Genomic DNA, 25,630 nt, shown 5'->3' on the forward strand with positions numbered 1-25,630 from the left:
CGAATGTCACCTCTCTGTTGAGGCTGATGCCTAAGTACTTAGCCTTCGAAGCCCAAGGTATGGGCTGGCCAAAGATTTTAATGGCAGTAATGGAGTTACTGCACGTAATTGCTGACGAGATACCAGCAATAGCGTCGGAGGGTGACCCCTATTAAGAGCACAGCTGTGCTTTTCGGGAGCTTTAATACTACACAGAAATTATCGGAGCAACGGGCTACAAAAGTGTGCTACCTACGGTTTTTTTCATAACCCACAATAAATAGTAAAGTTGCTTTAGTTACGTCAGTGACTGTGAAACATGCCGTTACTGCCCGTCATATTGACTTTTCGTAGTCTCATCATTTATAAACGCAAAGGAAAGACTGAACTTATGAAAATAAATTACCTCAGGATTTTTTTGTTAGAATAGAGTTTTTCAATGTGTGTAACTTGAAACCTTTATTAAGCTCACTTTAAAAGTAGTTTTACTGTTGAGAGACCGATACGTTTCTATCTCACAAAGTTAACGCAAGCGCAATGCAGGAATTTGCCTCTTATTGACGAAGTTAAAATCAGTAAGCAGAGATCTGCGGCGAGGCTCATTAGGTCAAAGAAGTGCAAGGAAACCGGCAGCCATGGCCGGGAATATAGGGATGGAGCAGCTTATACCCATTGTTAACAAGCTACAAGATGCTTTTACTCAATTGGGTGTCCACATGCAATTGGATTTACCCCAAATTGCTGTGGTGGGTGGGCAGTCTGCAGGAAAAAGTTCAGTACTGGAGAATTTCGTGGGCAGGTAAGGTTGCTAAATACTAATAATCGTGCTGTTTTTCGCACCTTATTATTTTTATCATAGGTGGAAGAACGGACTTGGCTCTTATAATGTTCATTTTATTTTAGTTGTTTCACTACCTACTTAATTTTGAGATTAAAATTATATAATACCATTTAATTCGTCAAAAATATACTCCCACTGCAACTTTAGTTTAAATAATGTGTATAAATACAATTATTTTAAAGTCCGCTTAAAAAACTTAAAATTGTTATGTAATAAAAAAACAAAAATAAATACGGTTGACAGTTTTCTTCATTATTTTCTTTACTTTATTGTAAGAATGGATGTTTAAAGGAGCATTTACAATTTTAAGGCCAATATCGAGATATATTTGGGATGCCCTACATTTAGTGCGCATGTCAAGATATATTGATCGTCAAATATCTTAAAGTACAGCATTAAAGCAATAAAAAAAAAACAAAAAAAAAACGCTTCTGTTTTCAATGAACATGAACATGATTTTAAAGTTGTTTTATTTAGAATAGTTTAAACATCAGATGAACATTACCTGTGAATAGCTGGTTTTTGAGCTTTACATTAGATCACACTGACCACAGACAACTGAGTTTTTTAGCATTTTCTACCTCATTTGTACACCTCGTGTAGCCTTTGTTTAGAAAAGGATAAAAATATGCTAAATTTATGGGAATGAAAAAAATTTGACAGTTCCCAAGACGTAACCACCCACCATATTGAAAAATAATAGTAGTTTATCGATGATGAACTGATGATGAGCGAGTGGAAATCGTGTATTTGGTGATTGAATATTAATGTATTATATTAAAAATGGCTGGAAATTTTGGAATGCAGCAGTTGATTCCTATCGTAAACAAATTACAAGATGCATTTGTACAAATGGGCGTGCACATGTCCTTAGATCTTCCACAAATCGCTGTTGTGGGTGGTCAGTCGGCAGGAAAGAGTTCTGTTTTAGAGAATTTTGTCGGGAGGTGAGACTTTTCCCCACTTGATAATTTCAATAGTGACCAGTATTTGCAAATTGTATTGTAATGCAAACTTTTTGAAATCAAATTTCTTTTGTTGTTAAATTCAGTTCTTGAGAACTTATGAAAATTGATATCTACTACAAAATGCAATTTATTAAATTATAAAGAAATGCTGTATAATAACATATTAGACAGATAAAACGAAAAAGTGTTCAAGAAAAATGTAATTGGCCATTAATTTTTCATTGCACCCAATAAATACACCAAATGCACTGTTCTGGTGGCTGTAAGTTCAGTGTAGAGTTTTGGCATGAGTGTAGTTGATTAGTAACTACAAGGTTAATAATTAAATTAATTGTAAAATGGACAAGATAAAAAAGTAAATTACACAAAAATGATGATCTTCATATTCTTTCAAACATGTTATTATTCTGTAACATAAAAACTTCATTTCTAATACAGATCTCCTTAGTGGGTTCTGACCCTGATTCAACATAGATCTGGATTTAATAATTTCATTAAAAAAAAACAATTAGGATCATTGTACTGTAGTGTTACTATTGATTTATTTTGTAATGGTAGTAGCATAAACTAGGGATAACTGGAGTCATATTTGTCTAAGATACAAAAATTGATGGGTAATAAATAAAAACTGAGTATATCCCATTTTAATGTGTTTTTGGGAATTAGTTAAAAATTCATCATTTCAGAGTTTTGCTTTTGACTCCTGGTAATGCCAGTTAACTAATTAACCAAGTCTCTATATTTAATAAAAATGCTACTCTCAAACAGAGAGGTCTATTAGATAGGTGTAGATAGGTGTCATTTTTCATTAAATTAAATTATTAAATAAGAAGATTTATTGTATGCAAGTGACTTGAACCTTTTTTTTGTGAAATATAACAAATATTTGCACATATTTGAGGGCATACACAATTCTGGGTTAAAGCCTTTATTTCATTTCTTAAAATATTATATTGCAATGATAAAAATGTATTCTAATATATATTAAAATATAATAATAAAATATAAACAGTAGTATGTTTATTGATTTAATTTAATTTGTAGTTTTTGTTTGTTTTTGCTATAATATTTATTATAGAGTAAACTGAATATCTTAATTTTTTGCTACAGGGATTTTTTACCAAGAGGCTCTGGCATTGTCACACGTCGTCCATTAATTCTGCAGCTTATAAATGGAAATACAGGTAATAACTTTTTACACTAAAATAAAAAAATGTTTAAATATTACTAAATTTATAAATATAAGACATTCTTTAATGACAATGTAAAATAAATGATAGATACTAGGTATTGATCGAACTTGTTATAAAAATTATAAAATCTTTGTAAAAGTGAAAAATTTATATATTAAAAAGATAAAAAAGTAAACAAGGTGCTAATAGTTTTCTAGTCTACTACATATTGTACTATTTTGGTATTTTGGTGTTCTTCAAAATAATTTGCCTTCACTGTTAATTTAGTTGGTAACCTTCAGTTATGTTTCAATGTTAAATCAACTAATTGGCTTACTAATTATTGCACATTCGGAAGCCAGATACAATTACAGTGTCCTTTGCTGCTTATGTTTACAAATATGAGTTGAAATTGATGCTAAAATTACAACTTTTTTCTGTAATGAAGAAGAATTGCTGTAGATACCGAATGTGATGATACTAGATGATGATAACAGTATCTAATTAAATACCTTTTTTTTTGTTACAAATGCCTCATTTGATTAAATGGAAATTTAAGCATCAGTGTGTCACCCTGTGTGTTTGCATCAAGTGATGTGATTATATAGTTGAGGTTCAAAAGGGCAATTACCAATATTTTTAAATACATACATACACATACATTAAGTACATGCATACATAACACATGTACAAAACAAACAGAAACAGAAAGAATAGACCGAAAGTAGTTTTTATTTGTTTAACTGTTTGTGGCTCCGGACATCTTGTTATGAACCCGCACAAGTAGCTAACACCATATTGCCTATTTCTGTACTAAATTCGAGACACTTTATTACAAAACAATTGAAAGTTTTCATGTCCCAAGGTGATTGGTGGTAATATTAACAGTGTAATATCTATTCTCTGGAAGCCTTTAATGACAGGTTGCCTGTCAGATGATTATGTCTATCCATCTACAGAAAAAAAAAATAGCCACCATCACTCATGAACATTAGCAATGCCAGGAGAATAGATAAGTGATTCATTCCAAACCACATTCCATCAACATAATTCTGACTGGTTTATAAGTGTCAATTTGATGTCTGGAAACTATGGATGAGTGGGACAATACCAACTGCTCAAATCGTAGGTGTTGTGGTGGTAGATTACGAGATGAAGTGATTATCTCAAACACCAGACATCCTTATGGAATATACAGTACAAACCGCAAAGAGAACTGAAGCCACTGTAAACGAGGATTGTTTGACAGAGTCTATCGTTTAATAAGCTCAAAACATGTCATGGGGTATTTGTATGCGTCAACAATTTGATCCAGTTTTTATGACGATAATTTTTTCCCGGTCACGTCTAGGTCAGTACCCTTCCGCCGCATGAAATATTGAAGCTTTCAACTTTCGTCATCAATACTTCTAATATTTGGGCGAATGCATTAAAATAAATGTATAATTTATTCCAAAGATATTTTTTTAAGAAAATTAGATAGTATTGACAAATTTTCGGTAATAATTGACCAGAGACTTAATTCGGTCAATTTTATTATTTTGAATACAAAGGGTAATAATTTGTATATAATGTGAAGTGTTAATAGCGAGATAGGACGGCACTATGTGGAAATGTTTTTTTTTGCATTAATTATGATTATCTGCCGCGGGTGTGTTTGATGAACGTTCATCTCATTATAGGGTTCAAATGCTAACTTAAGATTCTAAGGGATTGTTGCTAAATGTGTCTCTTCACGTCTTTCTGACATGTCGTTACAAATAGGTTCTCCCTGTAACCCGGGTGATACATTTACTGAGTACAATAAAGACGACAATAACTGAGTTAGTAACCACTTGTTCCCTAGATCGCGTCTGTAGGTATATGAAACCCGAAAAGGGCTGTACAGAGGCGGCACTTCGTCGGATTGAATAGTCTACTTAGTTTGGCCATAAATACTGTTACAATTAAAAATAAATAAAATATTACATTTGAATTTGGAATCTATCATTTTTATATGATTGCTCATTGAGTTTTCTCATTTTGGCGCCAATACATTGTACAATATTTTGCGATATTAAAATGGAGTGGGGTGATAAAGAGAACCGAATCGCTGTGATTGCATTACACATAGTAGGTATGGAACCAAATACAATTTTTAAAACTCTCCATACGCTTGGTATTAGTAAAATGTTTGTGTACCGGGCTATTAATAAGTGCAATGAGACCTCCTCTGTTTGTGACAGAAAAAGATCTGGCCGTCCACGTAGTGTTCGTACGAAAAAGGTGGTCAAAGCAGTAAGGGAAAGAATTCGAAGAAATCCTGTCCGAAAGCAAAATATTTTATCTCGGGAGATGAACGTAGCACCTAGAACCATGTCGCGTATTTTAAAAGATGACTTAGGACTTGCAGTATATAAGAGACGTACTGGTCATTTCTTAACTGATAAATTAAAAGAGAATAGGGTGGTAAAATCGAAACAACTACTGAAGCGGTACGCAAAGTGAGGTCATAGAAAAATTTTGTTTACGGATGAGATTTTTTTTACAATTGAGCAACATTTTAACAAACAAAATGACCGTATTTATGCTCAAAGCTCTAAGGAAGCTTCCCATTTAGTCGACAGAGTGCAACGTGGGCACTATCCGACTTCAGTGATGGTTTGGTGGGGTATTAGCTATGAAGGAGTGACTGAGCCACACTTTTGTGAAAAAGGTATCAAAACATTGGCACAAGTGTATCAAGACACTATTCTTGAGATGGTAGTGAAGCCCCTTAACAACACCATGTTCAATAATCAAGAATGGTCCTTCCAGCAAGACTCGGCGCCAGGTCATAAAGCTCGGTCTACGCGGTCTTGGTTGGACACGAACGTTTCGGACTTCATCAGAGATGAAGACTGGCCGTCGTCTAGTCCCGATCTTAATCCGCTGGATTATGATTTATGGTCAGTTATAGAGAGTACGGCTTGCACTAAACGCCATGATAATTTGGAGTCCCTAAAACAATCCGTACGATTGGCAGTGAAAAATTTTCCCATGGAAAGAGTGCGTGCTTCTATTGATAACTGGCCTCAACGTTTAAAGGACTGTATTGCAGCCAATGAAGACCACTTCGAATAAGCTTTTTATACTTTAAATTGTTTTATATTTATGTATTAAACTAACACACTGTAAAAGTAATAAATGTTATTTGTAATATAATTTTTTTATTTTTAATTGTAACAGTATTTATGGCCAGACTAAGTATATACGGTTATTTATTTAATGAAAAGCAGTGGCACATTAAGTTTCAAAGTCCATAGCGGCCCGTTGCATCTTCGAGCTCTAATTGCACACTGCTCCACCCCCTCACGGTGGAATACATTCCGGAAATTTGGTTACATTGCGTGAAAAATAGATAGGCATAAAATAGCTTACACTTATTTTGAACAATTTTTGTTTTTGTATAGAATATGCAGAATTCTTACACTGCAAGGGAAAGAAGTTCACGGACTTCAATGAAGTTCGAGGAGAAATCGAGGCGGAGACAGATCGTGTTACTGGTTCCAACAAGGGTATATCTCCTGTACCTATTAACCTGCGTGTTTATTCCCCGAATGGTGAGTTTAACATATTTTTTTAAATTACGAATACTTTATTTTTACTTTGCTGAATTAGCTTTGATATTAAATTAACAAAAAGACACGCTAGATACCGATTTAACACAATGCATTTTCAAAGTGTATTTTCGGATATATGAAATTAGAATAGTCTACACAGATTAATAATAAATAGTCCATATAATGTCCAACATTTCATATGTCTGCGATTCAAAAAACAGGGTCTTTCTCTTAGTTTAAATGGATATATTCTAAATCCACTATTGTTTAAACCAGTAAACTGAAAGTTTCAAGCGTGCACAAGTAGTTTAAATATGTTGAGCAAAATGCTGATTCATACGATAATACATGTAAATCAATTCCGCAATATAAGAATAACGGTAGTACACAGATATTCATAGTAGTAGTAATGAAACTCATTGCTTTATAATGTGAGCAAAATGAATAGGCAGTGGTTGGGATAGATAGTGCGTAAAAGCGGCGTCCACTTGGGATGAACAAATCCTAGGAATGGAAACCAGGTTTCGTCAAATAGCAAACGGAATACTGGATAGTCAGGCCGCTACGAGTCAGGCCGCTTCGAACCATTCAATATAGGAATACTTGGGGCCTACGATCAGCAGTTGACATCATGCGGTTGATATCATGTGCTTAGGTAGTAGGTAATAGATTAAGCTAAATAGAACTACGTTACGTACGTGTACATTTTTGCTCAGTTTTTTTTTTAATTTAATCCCATAAGAGCGACTGACGCGAGCAAGAGTCATAGTAAACAGTCGTGATTGGATCATCGTTTCATTGAAGTATTGAACATTTTATTAATAACTAGTGGTCCCCCAGTAGCCGAAATCCGAAATTTTTTATTTGAACATTGTTAGAGTCCTATTGTCAAATACTATAATCACAGACAATACTTCTATAATTACAGATTTCGCCAAGACTACACTATAGACAATTAATATTAAGGCAAACAATATTAATCTATTCTCAATTTGACCACAGACTGTAACAACAAACAAAAGAGTATAAATGTGTGTATGTATGTCAAATATATGGTATATAATGTGTGTAATGTTTTTTTTATTGATTTAATGTATTTTTATGGTAATTTAAAAAAAAAAATTAGCGTTCTGCAGTCCTCGTATGTTCTCTACAACTGTGGGAAATTTCATTCGCCTCCGTCCGCGCAATTTCCGTAAAAAAGGGGTACAAAGTTTTTGCTTTACGTATTAAAATAAAAATTTTGTCTATAGGTACATAACAGTTGAGTATCGCCCTTTTACATTGTCATTATATTATTTTCGGCGTTTCGAATACTTTTCAGTTTTCGTGGTCATCACGGACGACTCCAATGGTATTAATGATAATTTTACCTACTAGTAAAATAATATTTTCGCGATATTTGAAATAGTTTTTACTTGTGCGAGATGTGTGAGGTGGGATTAATGTTCTCAGTGAAATTTGTACGTTAAGTGCAGTATATCTTTATTGTTATGTGGTCTGAGAGCTGCGTTGAGCTTTTTTTACTCCACACATGAGTGAACATGCTCCCAGAGAACGCGTCTTAAAGCAGTCGCCGTAACCCATAGATATCGTTACGCAAATGTTGTCACCCACTATCGGACAAAGTCGAAATCTCAAATTTTAACAGTATTCAGCGGCTTGGCTCTGCCCCTGGCATTGCTGAAGTCCATAGGCGACGGTAACCATTCACCATTAGGTGGGCCGTATGTCCGTCTGCATACAAGGGCAATCAAAAAAAAATCTATATCGACTGTTCCTCATTTCAAACTGGCAAAAATTATAATTTGGGTCTACTATTACTACTGCTACTACTACAATCTTGTCCTAATTATATTTTAATGACAAAATAAACGCATTTTTATTGTTCGCAGTGCTCAACCTGACGCTGATTGATTTGCCGGGTCTGACAAAAGTGCCAATCGGTGATCAGCCTATAGATATCGAGCAGCAAATCAAAGGGATGATATTCCAGTTCATCAGACGCGAATCATGCCTTATCCTGGCAGTTACTCCGGCCAACACGGATTTGGCCAACAGCGATGCTCTGAAACTTGCCAAAGAAGTAGACCCACAAGGTTTGTTGAATAAAATTCAAAGCTTATTATTAACAAGTATACATTTATAAAATTTATTATCCCATCGCCGAATATAAGGAACGCCGTGTGATTTCATTTAATTATTAATTTGTTAGTAACGACTTTTATTGTGAACGTTTAATTGAACGAAAGCGCAATGTTTGCTACAAATAAAATGGTATAAAAGAATACCTGAACAATATTGATTTATCAATGTTTTTTTAAATATTACTTGTATTTGATTAGCAATTTGAAATGTACGCTAATTTTTATTATTAAGAATATACCGATATGTGTTAGTTCGTTATTTTTAGTATTTTTTTAGTAAATTATTTTATTACAACTATTGTGTTTCTTAAATATTACCGGTCATCGTTTTCGTCGAACCCGTCGCTTGCGACGAAGGGCTCGACGAGTAAATTAACCCACAGACACAGCCCACTGAGTTTCTCGCCGGATTTTCTCAGTGGGTCGCGTTTCCGATCCGGTAGTAGATTCGGTTCGGTAGATTCCGGTAGTAACGTCGTCAGGTTTGAGCCCCGTGAGCTCACCTACTAGTTAAGGTTACGCTGAAATAGCCTCTCAAAGCTATGAGTTTAGGCAGGAAAAAAAAGCTCACTTAAAAAAAATATGGTACTTTTTTCTTGTTTAAACATTTAATTATGCCTTCGTGTTCATTTTGAAAGTGTAAAAACACAAGCCGAAACACAAATAAAGACAAAGATGCTACTTTTCATGCATAAGTATTTGTAAACAATTTAATTTGATTTATTTAAAATACACGTCTGGAGCGGCTTAGCGGGATGAAGAAGAGACGTGAGGGGTGGAGAAGCGGCGGACTGCCAAAGATTATATACTAAACAGAATGTTAAAGTTCTGATGGTAACGATCTCTATACGGCATCGTTTCTTTTTGTGAAACTGGAATTGAATAAAGTGATATACTATGATATGAAATGATAAATAAATATTCGATTCACATAATTTAATTAACGTGTCGTTACATCTGTTGGTTTATGAATTGTAAAACTAAAAAAAAAAAAACATCGATTTCCAGGATTGCGTACTATCGGCGTCATAACAAAATTAGATTTGATGGACGAGGGTACCGATGCCCGGGACGTGCTCGAGAACAAGCTGCTGCCGCTGCGCCGCGGGTACATCGGAGTCGTCAACCGATCGCAGAAAGACATCGACGGTCGCAAGGACATAGCCGCTGCACTTGCGGCTGAGAGAAAATTCTTCCTTAGGTGATTCATTTGCAATACCAAAACTTTGTTGACGAGTGATAATTCTTTTTTTTTATTGCTTTGTTGTGTGGACGAGCTCCCAACCCACCTATGTTAAGTGGTTACCGGAGCCCATAGATATCTACAACGTAAATGCGCCACCCACCTTGAGATATGTGTTCTAAAGTCTCGGTATAGTTACAACGGCTGCCCCACCCTTCAAATCGAAACGCATTACTGATTCATAGCAGAAATAGGCAGCGTGGTGGTTGGTACCCTTGCGGACTCACAAGAAGTCCTACCACCATTAATTACGCAAATTATAAATTTGCGGGTTTGATTTTTACTACACCATGTTATTATTCCTTCACCGTGGAACTCAATCGTGAACATTTCGTAATAAGTCGTAATAATAATAATGTTTTTTTTTTGTTTTGTTTGTTATTAACAGCCACCCGTCATACCGTCATTTGGCCGATCGTCTCGGTACCCCTTACCTACAGCGAGTGTTGAACCAACAGCTCACCAACCATATCCGCGACACTCTGCCCAGTCTCCGTGACAAGTTGCAGAAACAACTCCTGACCTTGGAGAAGGACGTCGACCAGTACAAGCATTTCCGACCCGATGACCCGTCTATTAAAACTAAGGCCATGTTGCAGTAAGTTCTTAAGTTCTTAAAGTACATAGATATACTGCATTTTAATGAAATTGTTTTCGAAATACAATATTTGTATTTTACTAAATGCACCTTGCATTTTATAAGACATATAAGGACGTATCTTTACATGATCTAAATGTGCAAACAATAATTGTTGACAGAGTTAAGCATAGCACTAGTAACAGTGAAACTCATTGAATATTGAAATCAGAAAAATGATTGAATATTTAAAATCTATTTGTTGATTTGCATTTGTTTAATGCATCAACGAATCGACATTATTTGTTAAAATAGATCATTTATGGGCAGGATAGGCCAGTTTTAAATCTGTTCATACCTGGTAGAATATAAATTCATAGATTACCCTTCTTGAAAATAATTATTTTTAAATCGTAATTAGTCGGTACATCAACAATAACGTTGAAGACAAATACATCCGGTAATTGCTGGTGGATTGTGTATTTTGCATGCAATGTAACAAAATAAAGAAATCAGCTGACGCGTGCTGTCATTGACCTCGACGGAACGCTGGTTCGTCCGGCAGCTGTTTTCTGTGCGCTTAAAAAAAACGACCAGTATTTTAATTCCAAATAATGAACAAAGTAGGTAACTAATTTTTATTATTTTACGACAGAATGATTCAGACTTTGCAAACCGATTTCGAACGCACCATCGAAGGTTCCGGATCGGCGCAGATCAACACCAACGAACTGTCCGGTGGCGCTAAGATCAACAGGCTTTTTCACGAACGTTTTCCTTTTGAAATTGTCAAAATGGAGTTCGACGAAAAGGAACTGCGCCGCGAGATCGCGTTCGCCATTCGAAATATCCACGGTATCCGAGTAAGTGAACTATATTTTTAACCATTTGACTGAACGCACTGAAGCAATTATGTCGATTTCTGTTACTAAGGCGCCGAAACATCTAGTAGAATCTGGAATTCGAAGACGAATGAATCTGTTTTTAAGAGACCTAAAAGACTAAAATATGCATTCAAAACAAAAGAAGGCAAACTTAGGCAGTCCAGGAGCTTACATAACACATAACATAAGTCGACATAATTTCTTCAGAGCGCCGCGTAGGGTGCCGACGACGACCAACACGGTAGTCAACTTGTAATAAATTGAATTATTTTTATGGCAATTATATGTGAATAAGCTTACAACGCTTCTGGTGTTTGGCGATGCCTGGAACTCATAGCCGTCATCCACCTTGAGATGTTAAGTTGATGTATTTATAATTGTCATTCGACACGAAATAGACATTTGTCGAAATTTAATTTGCATAAGTCATATTGAAATAGTTTACAAGGTGGGTTCGTTGAATTTTGCTAAGTATCGACTTAATTGTTTTGATAGGTGGGTTTGTTCACACCGGATATGGCGTTTGAGGCTATCGTGAAAAAGCAGATCGGTCGTCTGAAGGAGCCGTGCCTGAAGTGCGTCGATCTGGTTGTCCAGGAGCTGTCCAACGTTGTACGGATTTGCACCGAACGAGTATGTAACATGATTCAATAACGTAATTAAATTTTACAACAGCAATTGCAACAGCAATACATTATTATTATTATTTTATTGCTCAGTTTACTTTAGTATTTTTACTGGTGGTAGGACGTCTTGTGAGACCGCGCGGGTAGATACCACCACCCTGCCTATTTCTGCCGTGAAGCCGTAATGCGTTTCGGTTTGAAGGGTGGGGCAGACGTTGTAGCTATACTGAGACCTTAGAACCTTATATTTCAAGGTGGATGGCGCATTTACGTTTTAGATGTCTATGGGCTTCAGTAACTACTTAATACCAGGTGGGCTGTGAGCTCGTCCACCTATCTAAGCAATAGAAAAAAAAAGGTGGAAATATTTATGAGGTTTTGGCACATGGCAAAGTAGTTACTGGAGTTCATAGACACCGCAGGGTTAACGGTGACAGCCAAGGTTTGATTTAAAAAAAAAAAAAAACTACATCTAAGCTTATTAATATTGTTCTTTAATTGCAGAACACATACATACAACAAATGTATTTAGGCGCTAGCCACAACGTAGCATACGGCAGTCCTTAACGTAGAAATGTTTGGTTTTGAAAAACGTGAATACTCTCAGAATTTTAATACGTTTAATTGAAGATGTTGGTCTTTGTTGTCTGTTTTGATTAGCACGGTGAGGTGACCATAAATTTGGAAAGACATTTTTAGTGAAACCAGCGTGAACCTAGTTATTTATCTTTTTTTCTATCACACCTTCAAAAAAAAAAAAACAGTAGACTATATACGTTCTCATGTATACAGACACGTCATCTCGGATCCTCCCGATCCATTAACGGTGCTTTTAGGTACCTCAAGCACCGGTCACCGTTCTCGTCGAACCCGTCGCTTGCGACGAAGGGCTCGGCGAGTAAATTAACCCACAGACACAGCCCACTGAGTTTCTCGCCGGATCTTCTCAGTGGGTCGCGTTTCCGATCCAGTGGTAGATTCTGCGAAGCACTGCTCTTACTAGAGTTCGTGTTAGCAACAACGTCAGGATTGAGCCCCGTGAGCTCACTTACTAGCCCGGTGACGCTGACATAGTTCTCTAGACCATCAGATTAGGTAGGAAAAAAAATGAATACGCCATGACAGGGTAATGAAGCACATGCATCTATTAGTAGACAAGCTGTACCCATCTGCTTCGCTGGGCATTTAAAATTAACATTATTATTTTTCACCCCCACAAAGATTCTCATCATTAACGCCCTCGCAACTGGTGTAGGGAGTTCAACACTCATATAAATATTAGCCCATCCATTAAAGTACATGTATTTTCTACATGGATACCAATTTTCAAGTCAATCGGATGCATGGTTCAGTAGTTATAACGGAACATCCGTAAAAACCACTAGATTTATATATTAGTATAGATACAACATCAACATAATCACGCAAAACAATAATCTTATTTGACATACAATTTACAGATGTCTCGTTACCCGCGCCTGCGCGAAGAGACGGAGCGCATCATAATGTCGCACGTGCGCTCGCGGGAGCAGATGTGCAAGGATCAGCTCGTGCTGCTCATCGACTGCGAACTGGCTTATATGAATACCAATCATGAAGATTTCATTGGATTCGCGAAGTTAGTAAAATATATTTATATTTTGAATTAAGAAATGAGAACATCCCTTTTAAGGATACAGGATGTTGAATTGTTGACGGATTTCTCATCTTCTCGTCTTGTATTTTATATTACATATTTTCTTTTCGGCAACAGCGCACAAAATCAGTCTGAGAACTCTGCGAAATCAGGACATCGAGCGCTCGGAAATCAGGTGATCCGAAAAGGATACATGTGCATTCACAATCTGGGAATTATGAAGGGTATGTTTTTTTTCTTAAATCGTTATATGCATTAGTTGATATGTCCGATTTCTGCTTTATTATGTAATATAAATTAATTTTAATATTTTCGGCTGTGTGGCATAGGAAATCATGGCAATTGTTCCCACGGGTTTCCTTTAAGGCGACTAAGGGATTCCCCGTAGAGTGAACAGCAGTGTTCTCTGAGTATTATAAGGATTTTATAAGAGTTTCAATTTCATGCTAGACACGGAGCCTATAGTTAGAGATATGTTGTCAAAGTTTTGTGTGTTACGCTAAGTCTATATTTTATGTCTCTCATACACATAAATAAAAAAATTTAATTGTTATAACGATCTTAGAGATTTATACATAACAAATATATTTTATTTATCTTTACCTAAAAGTATATATAAATCTACAGTGGTTTTTACGGATGTTCCGTTATAACTACTGAACCATGCATCCGATTGACTTGAAACTTGGTATCCATGTAGAAATTAAATGCACTTAATGGATAGGCTAATATTTATTTGTTTGTTGTACTCCCTACACCAGTTGCGGGGGCGTTAATGATGAGAATCTTTGTGGGGGTGAGAAATAATAATGTTAATTTTAAATGTCCAGCTAAGCGGGCCGGTACAGCTAACCTTTACTAGGTATATTGTTTTGAAATTTTATAAGACACTACACGTTCCTCTCCACTGCCTTATGATTCGATTTTTTTGAAAGTTCGAAGTTTTGAATTTGACTTGAAAATTTATAGGAGGTTCCCGCGACTACTGGTTCGTACTGACTTCTGAGAGCATCTCGTGGTACAAGGATGAAGAGGAGCGGGAGAAGAAGTACATGTTGCCCCTCGACGGGCTCAAGTTGAGAGATCTTGAGCAGGGCTTCATGTCGCGGCGACACATGTTCGCACTCTTCAACCCTGAAGGCAGAAATGTTTACAAGGTCAGTCATACATTTACCGGTGGTAAAACCTCTTGTGAGTCCGCACGGGTAGGTACCACCACCCTGTCTTTTTCTGCCGTGAAGCAGTAATGCGTCTCGGTTTGAAGGGTGGGGCAGCCGTTGTAACTGTACTTGAGACCTTAGAACTTATATCTCAAGGTGGGTGGCGCATTTACGTCGTAGATGTCTATGGGCTCCAGTAACCACTTAACACCTTAAGGTGGGCTGTGAGCTCGTCCACTCATCTAAGAAAAAAAATAAAAAAAATCTAGATTTTAAAATTAGAATCAAAGTTTTCAAAAACCTATGTTCTATTAGGGTCTGTGAAAATTTACATGTGTCTGAACCAGTTTTCGACGAAGTTTTTAATATATATTATTATGTTTAAAGAAAAACCGTAAGCATTTAAAACCTTTAAAACTGTTTAGTTTTAAAAAAGATTTTTCTTAGACGGAATCACCCCCCTGTCTGTCATTCAGTGAAGAGAATAGTTCAGAGTACATACAATAATACTGTAAACATATTAATTTTAAAAGAGATTAAGGGCTTTAAATGTTGTTTTCTTATTGTGTCACAGAAAACGCAATTAAGTATTTTATGGTATATTCATTCAATTATATCGCACTTTAGAATTATAGAGATCCATCCAAAAACATGTGTTATTTGGAAAACAAACCGAAAAGATGTAGAGGAAGGGGACGGAGTGAAAGAGACCGATGGATAACTTTGTCTCCTTCTAAGCTACTTTTGCTCTATTGATTATTAAGAGTCGCTGAAAAAGGTCGTTCTAGGTCCATTTTTGAATTAAAGTGGAAGTCTAATTGTAAAGGTGCGATATGTATATATATTTATTTATTTCTAATACCAGGATTACAAGCAATTGGAGTTGTCGTGTGAGACTCAAGATGACGTCGATTCGTGGAAGGCTTCGTTCCTGCGCGCGGGAGTCTACCCCGAGAAGACATCGGAGGCGGCCAACGGCGACGAGGTGAGCTCGATATCTTTTACTAATAAACTTAAGGAGGCTTTCAAGGTGATTGTAAACTTTTACTCCCACTCTGCCCCCTTTGCAATACCCCATAAGTATGGGTGGCACAAAATATAATATTGCAAATTTTTTTTTTTTTTAAATCAACAACTACTTTCAAATTTCAAACCTGTAGTTTGAAAGTTTCTATAAAATTATATAGAACTTTTAGATTCAATATAAGTTTACCGAAGGCTGTCGGCAAAACCCATTTCTTTTCTACTCTTACTTACCGCTAAGCTTCAATATTAAATTGCTTTATGAAATATCAATTGCTGTCATCTAATAAGTGTGTCGGTGTATTATAAGAAATCTTATTTTGGCATGCCTCGCAGAACGAAGGATCTGAGGTTTGTCAACGTAGAACTAAACGAGACATGTAACATACACACACATACTAAAATTCTATGTCGATTGTCTACACCACAACATGAAAGTGAATTTCAAGAATACTCTCCGATTTGAAATTACAATGTATTTTATTTTTTATTTGTTTTAGTGAAGTTTAAATTTATTTACAAAATTAAATCGAGTCGTGAAAGACTATTTGTTTTAAGTGACATTTCGCTTAAGACGCGATATTTATGTTTGTAATTAAAGGTCCGTTTTATTTGGTATTAGCATCAAAAAATATATGTTTTTAAATGTTAACTCTACTCCATTGAAATAGCTGAAGTTTTGTTTGTTATGATATTTTATCCAAAATTTTAAACTTTAAATGGATCTCCTGTGAAGTTGCAAAAATGTCGCTTAAACTACATAGCCTTTTGCCCGTCGATATAATGAATTAGAATGTTTCTTGAAATGCATTATGTAATTTAGTAGCATGAAACGCGTTTAGAGCTATTCGTACAGTTATAAGATCACGCAAATATCCAGTACACGCTGTTTATACATTATATATTACTAGTGGCCCCGCAGTAGTCGAGATTCGACTATAATTAATTGAAATTATAATTAAATTGAAACACTATTATACTTCGATAATATAATCACAGTATTCGCCAAAACTGCACTATAGATCAATAATATTAAAGACATATAATATTAATCTATTTTCAATTCGACCACAGACTTTAAACAATAACAAAAGTTTCCCAATTGACAGAGTATTTGACAGTAAACACGAGTATATTTTTATGTATGTATTGTGTCAAATACATGGTAGTGTGTGTAATGTTTTCTTTATTGATTTAAATTATCTTTTATGCATTATTTTAAAAAAATATTAGAATTGTGCACAACTTTTCTATATTCTGTATAAGTGTTCATGAAGTTAGTGAAATTTCATACTCCTCCGCGCAATTTTCGTAAAAAGGGGTACAAAGTTTTTGCTTCACGTATTAATATATAGATTATGTCATCGATTCACAAAACGTTTTAATATTTGGTGTTCGTATGAAAACGAACAGTCGCAAAGATGTAACTTAAATATTAACTTTCAAAATGTTTAAACTCACGACGTTCTTTTATATCGTTAAGTTCTGTTTTAGCATGTGTGTTTTTTTTTTATTTTTAGTTATTTCCGCCTTCCCTGGGTTTGGGTGAAAATGCAGGAAGAGTAAGTCTCCCGAGTTTTAAAAGCTTTGAATGCTGGATTCTAATTTAGTGAGGTGGTTTTTCACTGATTTAGTATAGAAATGCTCATGGCGTACCTGATGTTAAACAGCCTATGAATTTACAGAGGTTTATTTTTTTTTGCAGTTAGGAAACTGCGTCTATTTTGAAATTGAAATGCATGATTGATTGCTTTGAAGTGCAAAACAAATGGCAGCCGGGATGCAGAGTCGTTTAGTCTTTTTCTTAGGATTTTTATTTTTTGCAATTTCGCATGTAATTTTGCAATTATACTCTATTGAAAATTGAGTTATACTTGTGATATAATTTAAAAAAAAGGTGTTGGTTTACTCGTTAGAAAGGACGGTGGGTTTGATATTATTTTAAAATTTTAATAATAAATAAGGTATTTTTAGTAAATCGTTCCGTAGCTCGTTCGAGTGTTGATTTCATTTTTAGCAAACGAACTAACACTAACACATTGATATGGATGTTATTTCTAATCAACGAATAGTGTTCAATGGCTTACTCTTCTCGCTTTGGAATCGAGCGATGATTGTATACTTCTGAGATAATTATATATATACTGCATGCATGCTAAAACCAGTCCTCGTTTTCAGTATTCGAATAAGCTCATAAGTGTTGTACTTGAACGAAATATTTAAAAAAAACCGTTGAAATGTTATTCTCTCGATATAAATTTTAATGTCATTTTTGGATTTCAATTATAATAAAAAGAATATAATTTTGATTCGTGTTACTTCTGAAGTTTTCATATTAACACTAATGCACAAATAGAAACATTGATTGAAATTTTGTTGACCGAAAGTATTCAGTGATATTATGTATGTAGTTAATAAAATATATTATTGTTATCATCATCATCATATTTAGGGCTTGGAAGTTTTCTTGGAATGTATGTAATACAGAACTGAGTATTAGTGTTTTTTTCCAGAATTCGGACAGCACAGGCACCAGCAGTATGGACCCGCAGTTAGAGAGGCAGGTGGAGACCATCCGTAATCTGGTGGATTCGTACATGCGCATCGTCACGAAGACAACGCGAGATCTCGTCCCCAAGACAATCATGATGATGATCATCAATAATGCCAAAGATTTCATTAATGGAGAATTACTTGCGCATCTGTATGCGTCCGGGGATCAGGTGATAGTTGCTATGAAATATTAAAAACTATAATAATCTTCAGCTACGAGTTAAATTGCATTGTCACTTATTAGGTAACAAATAATATCGAATACTACAGTTGATGAAGAACATTATATTTTAGGAATACCGTCTATATGGTTTTTATTCGAAAATAATTATCAATTTTTCTAGTTTCTAATTGAATATGCAATTTCAAAAAGGTCATATCTCACAAATATAAGATATCTAATTAAATGTATATACTGACGTTAAAGATAATAATTCCAGTAATTTTCAATTGCTAATTAAGACTTAGATGTATCTCAAAAGTTAATATTTTAAATTTTACACTGCTTTAGAAAATAATCAGTTTTTTTCATTTCCTGCACATTTTACATTTTCAGAGATGTGCCCTTTTCAAAATTGCGTATTCAATTAGATTAAGGCTCGGCTCTAAATTCGAAATTTCATTCACAGTCTCAAATGATGGAAGAGTCTCCCGAGGAGGCACTGAAGCGTGAAGAGATGTTGCGCATGTACCACGCGTGCAAGGAGGCGCTGCACATCATCGGCGACGTGTCCATGGCCACCGTGAGCACGCCCGTCCCGCCGCCCGTCAAGAACGACTGGCTCGAGAGCAGACTCGACTCCAACCCGAGACTGTCGCCGCCCTCGCCCGGCGGCCCGCGCCGCGCCGCGCCCGCGCAACAAGGCACGTGCACGCTCTCACACACTATGACACACGTGCGCACCCGCACGCACATACTCTCGTGAACATCCATTGCTTAACTTGTCACATAATTGCATATTTTTTATATATTTTTAATGGGTGGATGAGCTCACGTCCCATCTGGTGTCAAGTGGTAACCAGACCCCATAGACATGTACAACGTAAATGTGACTACCATGCTCGAGATAACAGTAGTAAGTTCTTAACTTTAACAGTACAACGGCTGCTCCAACCTTCAAACCGAAACGCGTTATTGCCTCACGGCAGAAATAGGCAGGTGTCTCGTATGGACATTTGCAATTTAATTTATGTAAAATTAAACTCTGATGTTTTGATTGATTGTTTTATTGTGACGTGCGTGCGTGCCAGAGTGCAATGGCAAAGAGGTTTTAATCTATGAAATATGTCTATTGAATATTAGTTTTCTGAAATACACAAACGTCGGCGCGAACAGCAGGGTAGTGATATATTAGAACATTCGAAAGTATTAAAGTAAAATAAAATGGTAATATATTATCAATATGTGGTCTAATTATTGAATGGTCGAAGTTGAAATTGCGTTACAATAACAGCCCTTATAAGTAAGCGCAGCTTGAAGGGTCTCACTGAACACTCGACGTTAATAATTAAAGTAAATACTAAAATTAAAGTATTAAAAATATGGAATTTCATTGAATGTGTTATTAATAGGTTCATTGGGTCAGCGCGGAGCTCCCCCGCCGCCCGGAGCGGGTGCAGGACGTCCGGCGCCGCCGCTCCCCTCGCGGCCGGGAGGCGCCGCCCCCCGGCCCCCCGCTGCCAGACCCGTGCCCTCTCAGGGTCTGCCCGCACCGCTCATTCCCACGTGAGTATATCTCTCTGTGTGCATCACGCATCAGTGTCAACAACTGTACTATAGGCAGCATAACCAGACTGGCCTTGATGTAAAGCGCGATAGCAGTACTTGCTAGATACACATGGTATTGCTAATACGAGACGTGTCTGTGGATGAATACTACTGATTAAATACTTCATCACTGTATCGCGGATCCGGGGTCTCGTTGTATTTGTATTTTTCTCGTATGTGTTTGTTTGAGGCACCCAACACGACGAATAATCCTAGCTTAATATTATTCAATGTGGAACGTTTGTGGATGTTCATGAGGATATACCATCAACTTTCATCTACAAAATTGCAATACACAAATGCTAAACCCACCGTTTGTATGTTTTTCATTCAATCTCAAATAATCTCCAACGAGAATAAACCTATATTATATGAAAAATATATAGAAATAAATAAATGACATAATATTTCATTGTTATGAACCGTTGGAAATGACCGTGAATCACATTGAAAATGTGTCAAAAATTCGTATGTGTAAATGAAGTTATGTAAGCTGTCAATTTGGAATTTGATTTACGAAAGCTTAGATAGAATAAGTTAAGTAAATTAATTTTATTTAAAAAAACACGCAATCAATTACTTTTTTATTTGAAAAATAAAAAGGTCGCTAAATGAAGTACATATTTTCAAATTTAAATTTAAATTTTTTTACAAAAAAAGCAAAAAAATTGACTAATTAACATTAAAGGTTGGTATTCAGGAGCCTACTATTAAAATAAATGTACTTGGGCTTTGTGTGATAATTTTAAATGTTGTGTGAGTGAATAATGTAACTGCCATAATATGGAGCCAAAGCTTTATAAATTCGTATTTATATAATGTTTATTTATGAAAATCATGAATATTTATGTATTTAATGCTTATATCAAGTCTTTGGGTAAACTCTAACAAAACTGCCGATAACATAAACAAAGGTTTTGAAATTTGCAAATCATTGTCAAAGCAATCTAGTGTTCATTTAATTAATGAATTATTTGGTGCGTTTTTTTTTTCTGGTGCAAAGATTGGCAAAGTTTTAAGTTAAAAATGCATTAGATATTGGTTGTTTTCGCAGGCGGCGCTAAGGTCGCAGCTTCTACGCGCGTCCTCTAACATTAGTTACGTACGAAAATAAGGTACTAACAATGCTTGTTAACTTATTACTAACATCAGAATAATTAGTAAAATCTCTATATTTTCATATATATCAATTCAAAGAGGTGCTGGGCTGGATATTACATTAAATAAGCTCTATAGACGCTTATCGGTAATACGTAATGATACTAGTTTTGCTTAGACTACGCTATGAAGGAGAAGTAGGTGATTACATTTTTTTTTAAATTATTATATTAATAAATTTATAGACAGTGTGAGAGGGAACTATTCCTGAAGACGTAATATAAAAATACTATATAAAAATAAATGACACGTAATATCCACCGCTCTCCTCATTATTTCTACCGCGTAGCGTTCGTAAGTTCTGGTCTGAAGAAGGGTGGGAGCGTGGGGTATCTTACGGTTGACGGATATTGTTATCGTTATAGTAATTTCATAATTCTCGAATCCCCATTTTAAAAGCAGGGGGTAGATAGTCAGTCCTCCGCGATCATACGGGGTCATTCACCCCGCGCTTCGCTTGTTTACGGTTCGAGCCGCCGAAAAACTTTTGTTTTATGTAATTTTTCGTCGCATTAGTAACTTAATAGTGTCAGGATTCATCGGCAGTACAATTTACTGTTGTTTTCGGAAGCAATTTCCTTAAACTCTGCGTTATATATGCGAGTACAAAATGAGATATTTTAAATTTATGCATAAATTACGATAAATAACGGAAAAATATAAGTTTTTTTTTTATTTTGCTTGTTTAAAAATATAATAAGTTAACAAGCATACGAAATCATTTGATGAAAATTATACATAATATGTTAAATAAATATATATATTTTAGTCGTGTAATATAAAATTAAATACTTATGAAAAGTCGAAAGTTGCTTCCAAGAAAGAAAGAAAACATGTATTCATATATTACGTAGTAAACATTTATAACTGCTTAAGTTATAATTACCGTGTAGGCAGTCGGACACAACGAAACTTTGAGTTTGATCGCAATATTTTATTCCGACCTATTGGCTGGTAGTCGAAGGGTCTATTGCAACTACGCCCGGAGGGGCACAATTAATTTTACTAAAATCCACCAATTTTGTTGACAAACATACCACTCTGTGTATGTGTTCAAGTTCACTGTATTTTACCACCCTTCCATACTAAAGTATAAAATAAAAAAATTTGAGCACTTCCACACACACATACATATATGTTTCGGTACATTTTTCGTGTAATTAACATTAAAAAGTCCTTATTTTGTGTATTAAATGTTCACTTTGTCAAGTTTAATTAATCTATTCTAAATTGTATATCCAATTAAAATAAGAATCAAAATCGGCTGCCTACACCGAACGATGTACGATGTTTTAAAATATTATAATCGTAATGTTACGAAAGTTAGTTCAGAATGTATGTACGTAAAATACGGTCGACGGTCCGCCTCTTGAGATTGATTTAAATTATTTAAAAAAAAAACATATATTTTTGTATTTAACACTCGAAGTTTTTTAAATATTTTTTAATATGATTTTTTGTTGTAACACTTGTAACTAATACGTGTGTGATCTTCTTTATTCCTATAGATAATCTATAATTTCTTTAGTAGTACAGTGCCTACGTGTATGTTGAGAGCTCAGTTACTGAGGGATGCTGGGGGTTTATTTTCTGGCATGCCAAAGTATAATCCTATTTAATACACAATGATGTGTGTTTGATCTCGAAAAATATAAAAAACATATGAGATTTTTCAGATAACACGAGTAAGTTAGTGAGCGGTGACGATTGCTTGCTAACGTTTCTTTTTTATCAATACAAGGCTAAGAGTGCATCATCTATAATCCACTAATTAAGTATAAATATTTTGTGCACCAACTAATCCCTGTTGTTTCATCAAGTTCTCAACATATGCACGGCGTATTGTGCACATTTAAGTATTGTAATAATATACGTTGTTTGAAAAATGTAGATTGCTGTAGTACATAAATTTTCTAATAAATACCATTGTGCTTTATATAAATCAGAACATATTATGTAACGAATTCACAGTTATTCTGTAAGAGTAACGATAAAATAAATCAATAAATATATTACGTATTTAGTTTTAATAATGATCCAATTATGGCTGTTACATTATCATTCGGTGTACAACTATGAATCTTACAGAGCAGCTGTGAGAGTTCTTTAACTAGTTTCGCCTACACATAGCCTCGAATATATATGTGGTTTCTTTGTTGAAATCATCGTGATTAAAAATACTTTTGAACCGTACTGTATGACTGTGTAGTAATTGAGAATTCGAATACAATAAACAACATTGTATGTAGTAAACACAAGTTTAAATATTACATCTCAGTGTAATAGTACATTGTGCAATAAGGGAGAAAAGTATGACATTTCCTGATGAGATGTCCTACTTTTTTCCCGCGGTGCACGTACTATTTTTTCTCCTACCAGGCCGAAAGTTCGACACTGTAAAAACACTAAACACAATATTGCAAATTACCCGAGCACAACAATGGCGGAGTATTTTAGGTGCGTGAGAGCAGACGTAGACACTAACGCGCATGCGCACTTGTCAGTACCCATGGAGGAAAAGTTAGACTTTCTTCCCTGTACAGCGGGACGAAAACCGAACTTTCGGCGTAGGTAGGAGAAAAAATTAGTTTTAATACTTTATCATGTTTTTTTTTTCTTTCTTTCTTTATTAGACAAAAATATAATGGTAGAGTCATCAATAAAATAAAAATGCGTATTAAACGAATAGGCGACCCGGCGGGGCGAGTGCTGGCGGTGCGATGAACCAACTCCCGCCGCACATGAGGAACCAGATCAACCAGGCCGTCGGGCAGGCCGTCACCAACGCGGCCATCAACGAGCTCAGCTCCGCCTTCGCGAGATTCAAGTAAACTTTAATCAGAAAACCGCCTATTAACTGGTGTCCGCTTAAAATGTATCTGTATGATTTGTAATTCGACTCGCAAAAGCGTTGTCTATGGAACAGTTGATATACCTTCGTTCTTCGTTTGCAAACGCAAACCTCCACAATTCCTAAAGAAAATTAAACGTGATTCACGCATTTGTTGTGATAAACTCCTATTAACATTTACGCTTTTGTTTTAAATAAATCAATAAGTCTCATTAACTTTAAATGAAGGGGATAGTCCCGGACCAATTTTCGTTTGAAAAAAAAAACGCAGTATGTAACTCCTTTTTTATATGTTACATTTACATAGGCTACATTTACAACCAAAATACTATTTTAAACAATTAAACGCATAAAAGATATGTCGTCTATTGAATTTAAAGACCAAGTATAATAGACAATAAAGCTCAAATTGCTTTTCATACGTTTAGTATATTTATGGTTTTCAATAAAGTTAAAAAATCTGTCAAATCATACAGATTACACTTTGTAACATGACTCGTCTTGCTGGAGTGAGCGTTGGCTATTATTTTGTAACACAAAATTTAATGTTTGTCCGCTGTACGCAACGCACTTGTAACCCTTCAGTGTTGCCACTTAATAAATCAGTGTTACCTATTTGATGAATGTAATTTTTTTTGTGTGTCTAATTAAGTACTAAAATTATTTAATGACAAACTTAACGCAGTTACGATATGTGAAAGCTACATTTCTGTTTAGTATTAAATAATGCATTACTCCAAATATATGATACGATGAAAAGAAATCGATGTTTTATCCTGCGTATTTATATTATTATTTAACTTAAGAGTGTCTTCACGAGTTTCGTATTAATGTAAACGAATGGCGCTATTTCTGTTTCAAGTTCCTAATAAATTTCCAACTATTAGTGAACTAACTGAACCTCCATGCGTAAACTACGAATATTTATAAAGCGTTTATATTAAAATGAGTAACACACGTTTAACTGCTTTAATAACTCAGGAAAAGTCCAAATGAAGTAAATTGTGTTGTCAAATTAAAAAAAGAAGATCACACATACATATTTAATGTATATATATATATATTTGTATTTACATTCCATGTTTCCTTAATAGGTGCGCAGTTTTTTTTTTTTATTTCTCCTAAAATCTATAGACTATCTGTTAGTTTTTTTTTTTATGGAAGATATGGAGGCGAAATGGTGATAAATTAGAAAATGAATTATGAAATATACAGTATTAACAGCGAATGATAAATTAGAGTGCTTTACCGCTGTGTATATTGGATTAAACGAATATAATAGTCTTATAGCGCTGTTTAAAAATTTACTGTCTACCGTTATATCACATGAAATAAATAGTTGATAAATGTGTTTAACATAATTATTGTAAATGTTATTATATTGGGTGGCTTGAAACGGTGATATATAATCGAATGCAGCAGGTCAGTTGTGTCGCAGGATTCTTGCAGCCGGGTGATGTGTT

General features: G+C 35.1%; 1 protein-coding gene across 9 annotated transcripts in view; it reads left to right on the forward strand.

Annotated features, from left to right (window-relative positions):
- Window positions 1–549: 549 nt before the first annotated feature.
- The window catches only part of shi (dynamin-1 shibire), a 30,293-nt gene continuing 5,212 nt past the window's right edge, over window positions 550–25,630 (forward strand). The window contains exons 1-18 of one of the 9 annotated variants that reach the window (XR_003624678.2): window positions 1,484–1,767; window positions 2,899–2,972; window positions 6,392–6,541; window positions 8,437–8,640; window positions 9,697–9,889; window positions 10,320–10,529; window positions 11,164–11,371; window positions 11,888–12,025; window positions 13,479–13,636; window positions 13,772–13,878; window positions 14,624–14,811; window positions 15,680–15,799; window positions 17,358–17,399; window positions 18,351–18,560; window positions 19,020–19,254; window positions 19,963–20,116; window positions 21,213–21,273; window positions 24,006–24,143. Coding sequence is in view for 8 of the 9 variants with exons in the window: in XM_028174339.2 (XP_028030140.2) it covers window positions 615–778; window positions 2,899–2,972; window positions 6,392–6,541; window positions 8,437–8,640; window positions 9,697–9,889; window positions 10,320–10,529; window positions 11,164–11,371; window positions 11,888–12,025; window positions 13,479–13,636; window positions 13,772–13,878; window positions 14,624–14,811; window positions 15,680–15,799; window positions 17,358–17,399; window positions 18,351–18,560; window positions 19,020–19,254; window positions 19,963–20,116; window positions 24,006–24,143 (2,693 nt within the window). In the remaining variant the exon portion in view is untranslated. Of the gene's footprint in view, window positions 779–1,483; window positions 1,768–2,898; window positions 2,973–6,391; window positions 6,542–8,436; window positions 8,641–9,696; window positions 9,890–10,319; window positions 10,530–11,163; window positions 11,372–11,887; window positions 12,026–13,478; window positions 13,637–13,771; window positions 13,879–14,623; window positions 14,812–15,679; window positions 15,800–16,173; window positions 16,189–17,357; window positions 17,400–18,350; window positions 18,561–19,019; window positions 19,255–19,962; window positions 20,117–21,212; window positions 21,274–24,005; window positions 24,144–25,630 lie in introns of those variants that run through there. The other 8 variants (XM_089732865.1, XM_028174339.2, XM_028174340.2 and 5 more) reach the window with 8 other exon arrangements.

This window comes from Bombyx mandarina, chromosome 15 (assembly GCF_030267445.1).
Source record: "Bombyx mandarina strain Sakado chromosome 15, ASM3026744v2".
In the NCBI taxonomy this organism is placed as follows: domain Eukaryota; kingdom Metazoa; phylum Arthropoda; class Insecta; order Lepidoptera; family Bombycidae; genus Bombyx; species Bombyx mandarina.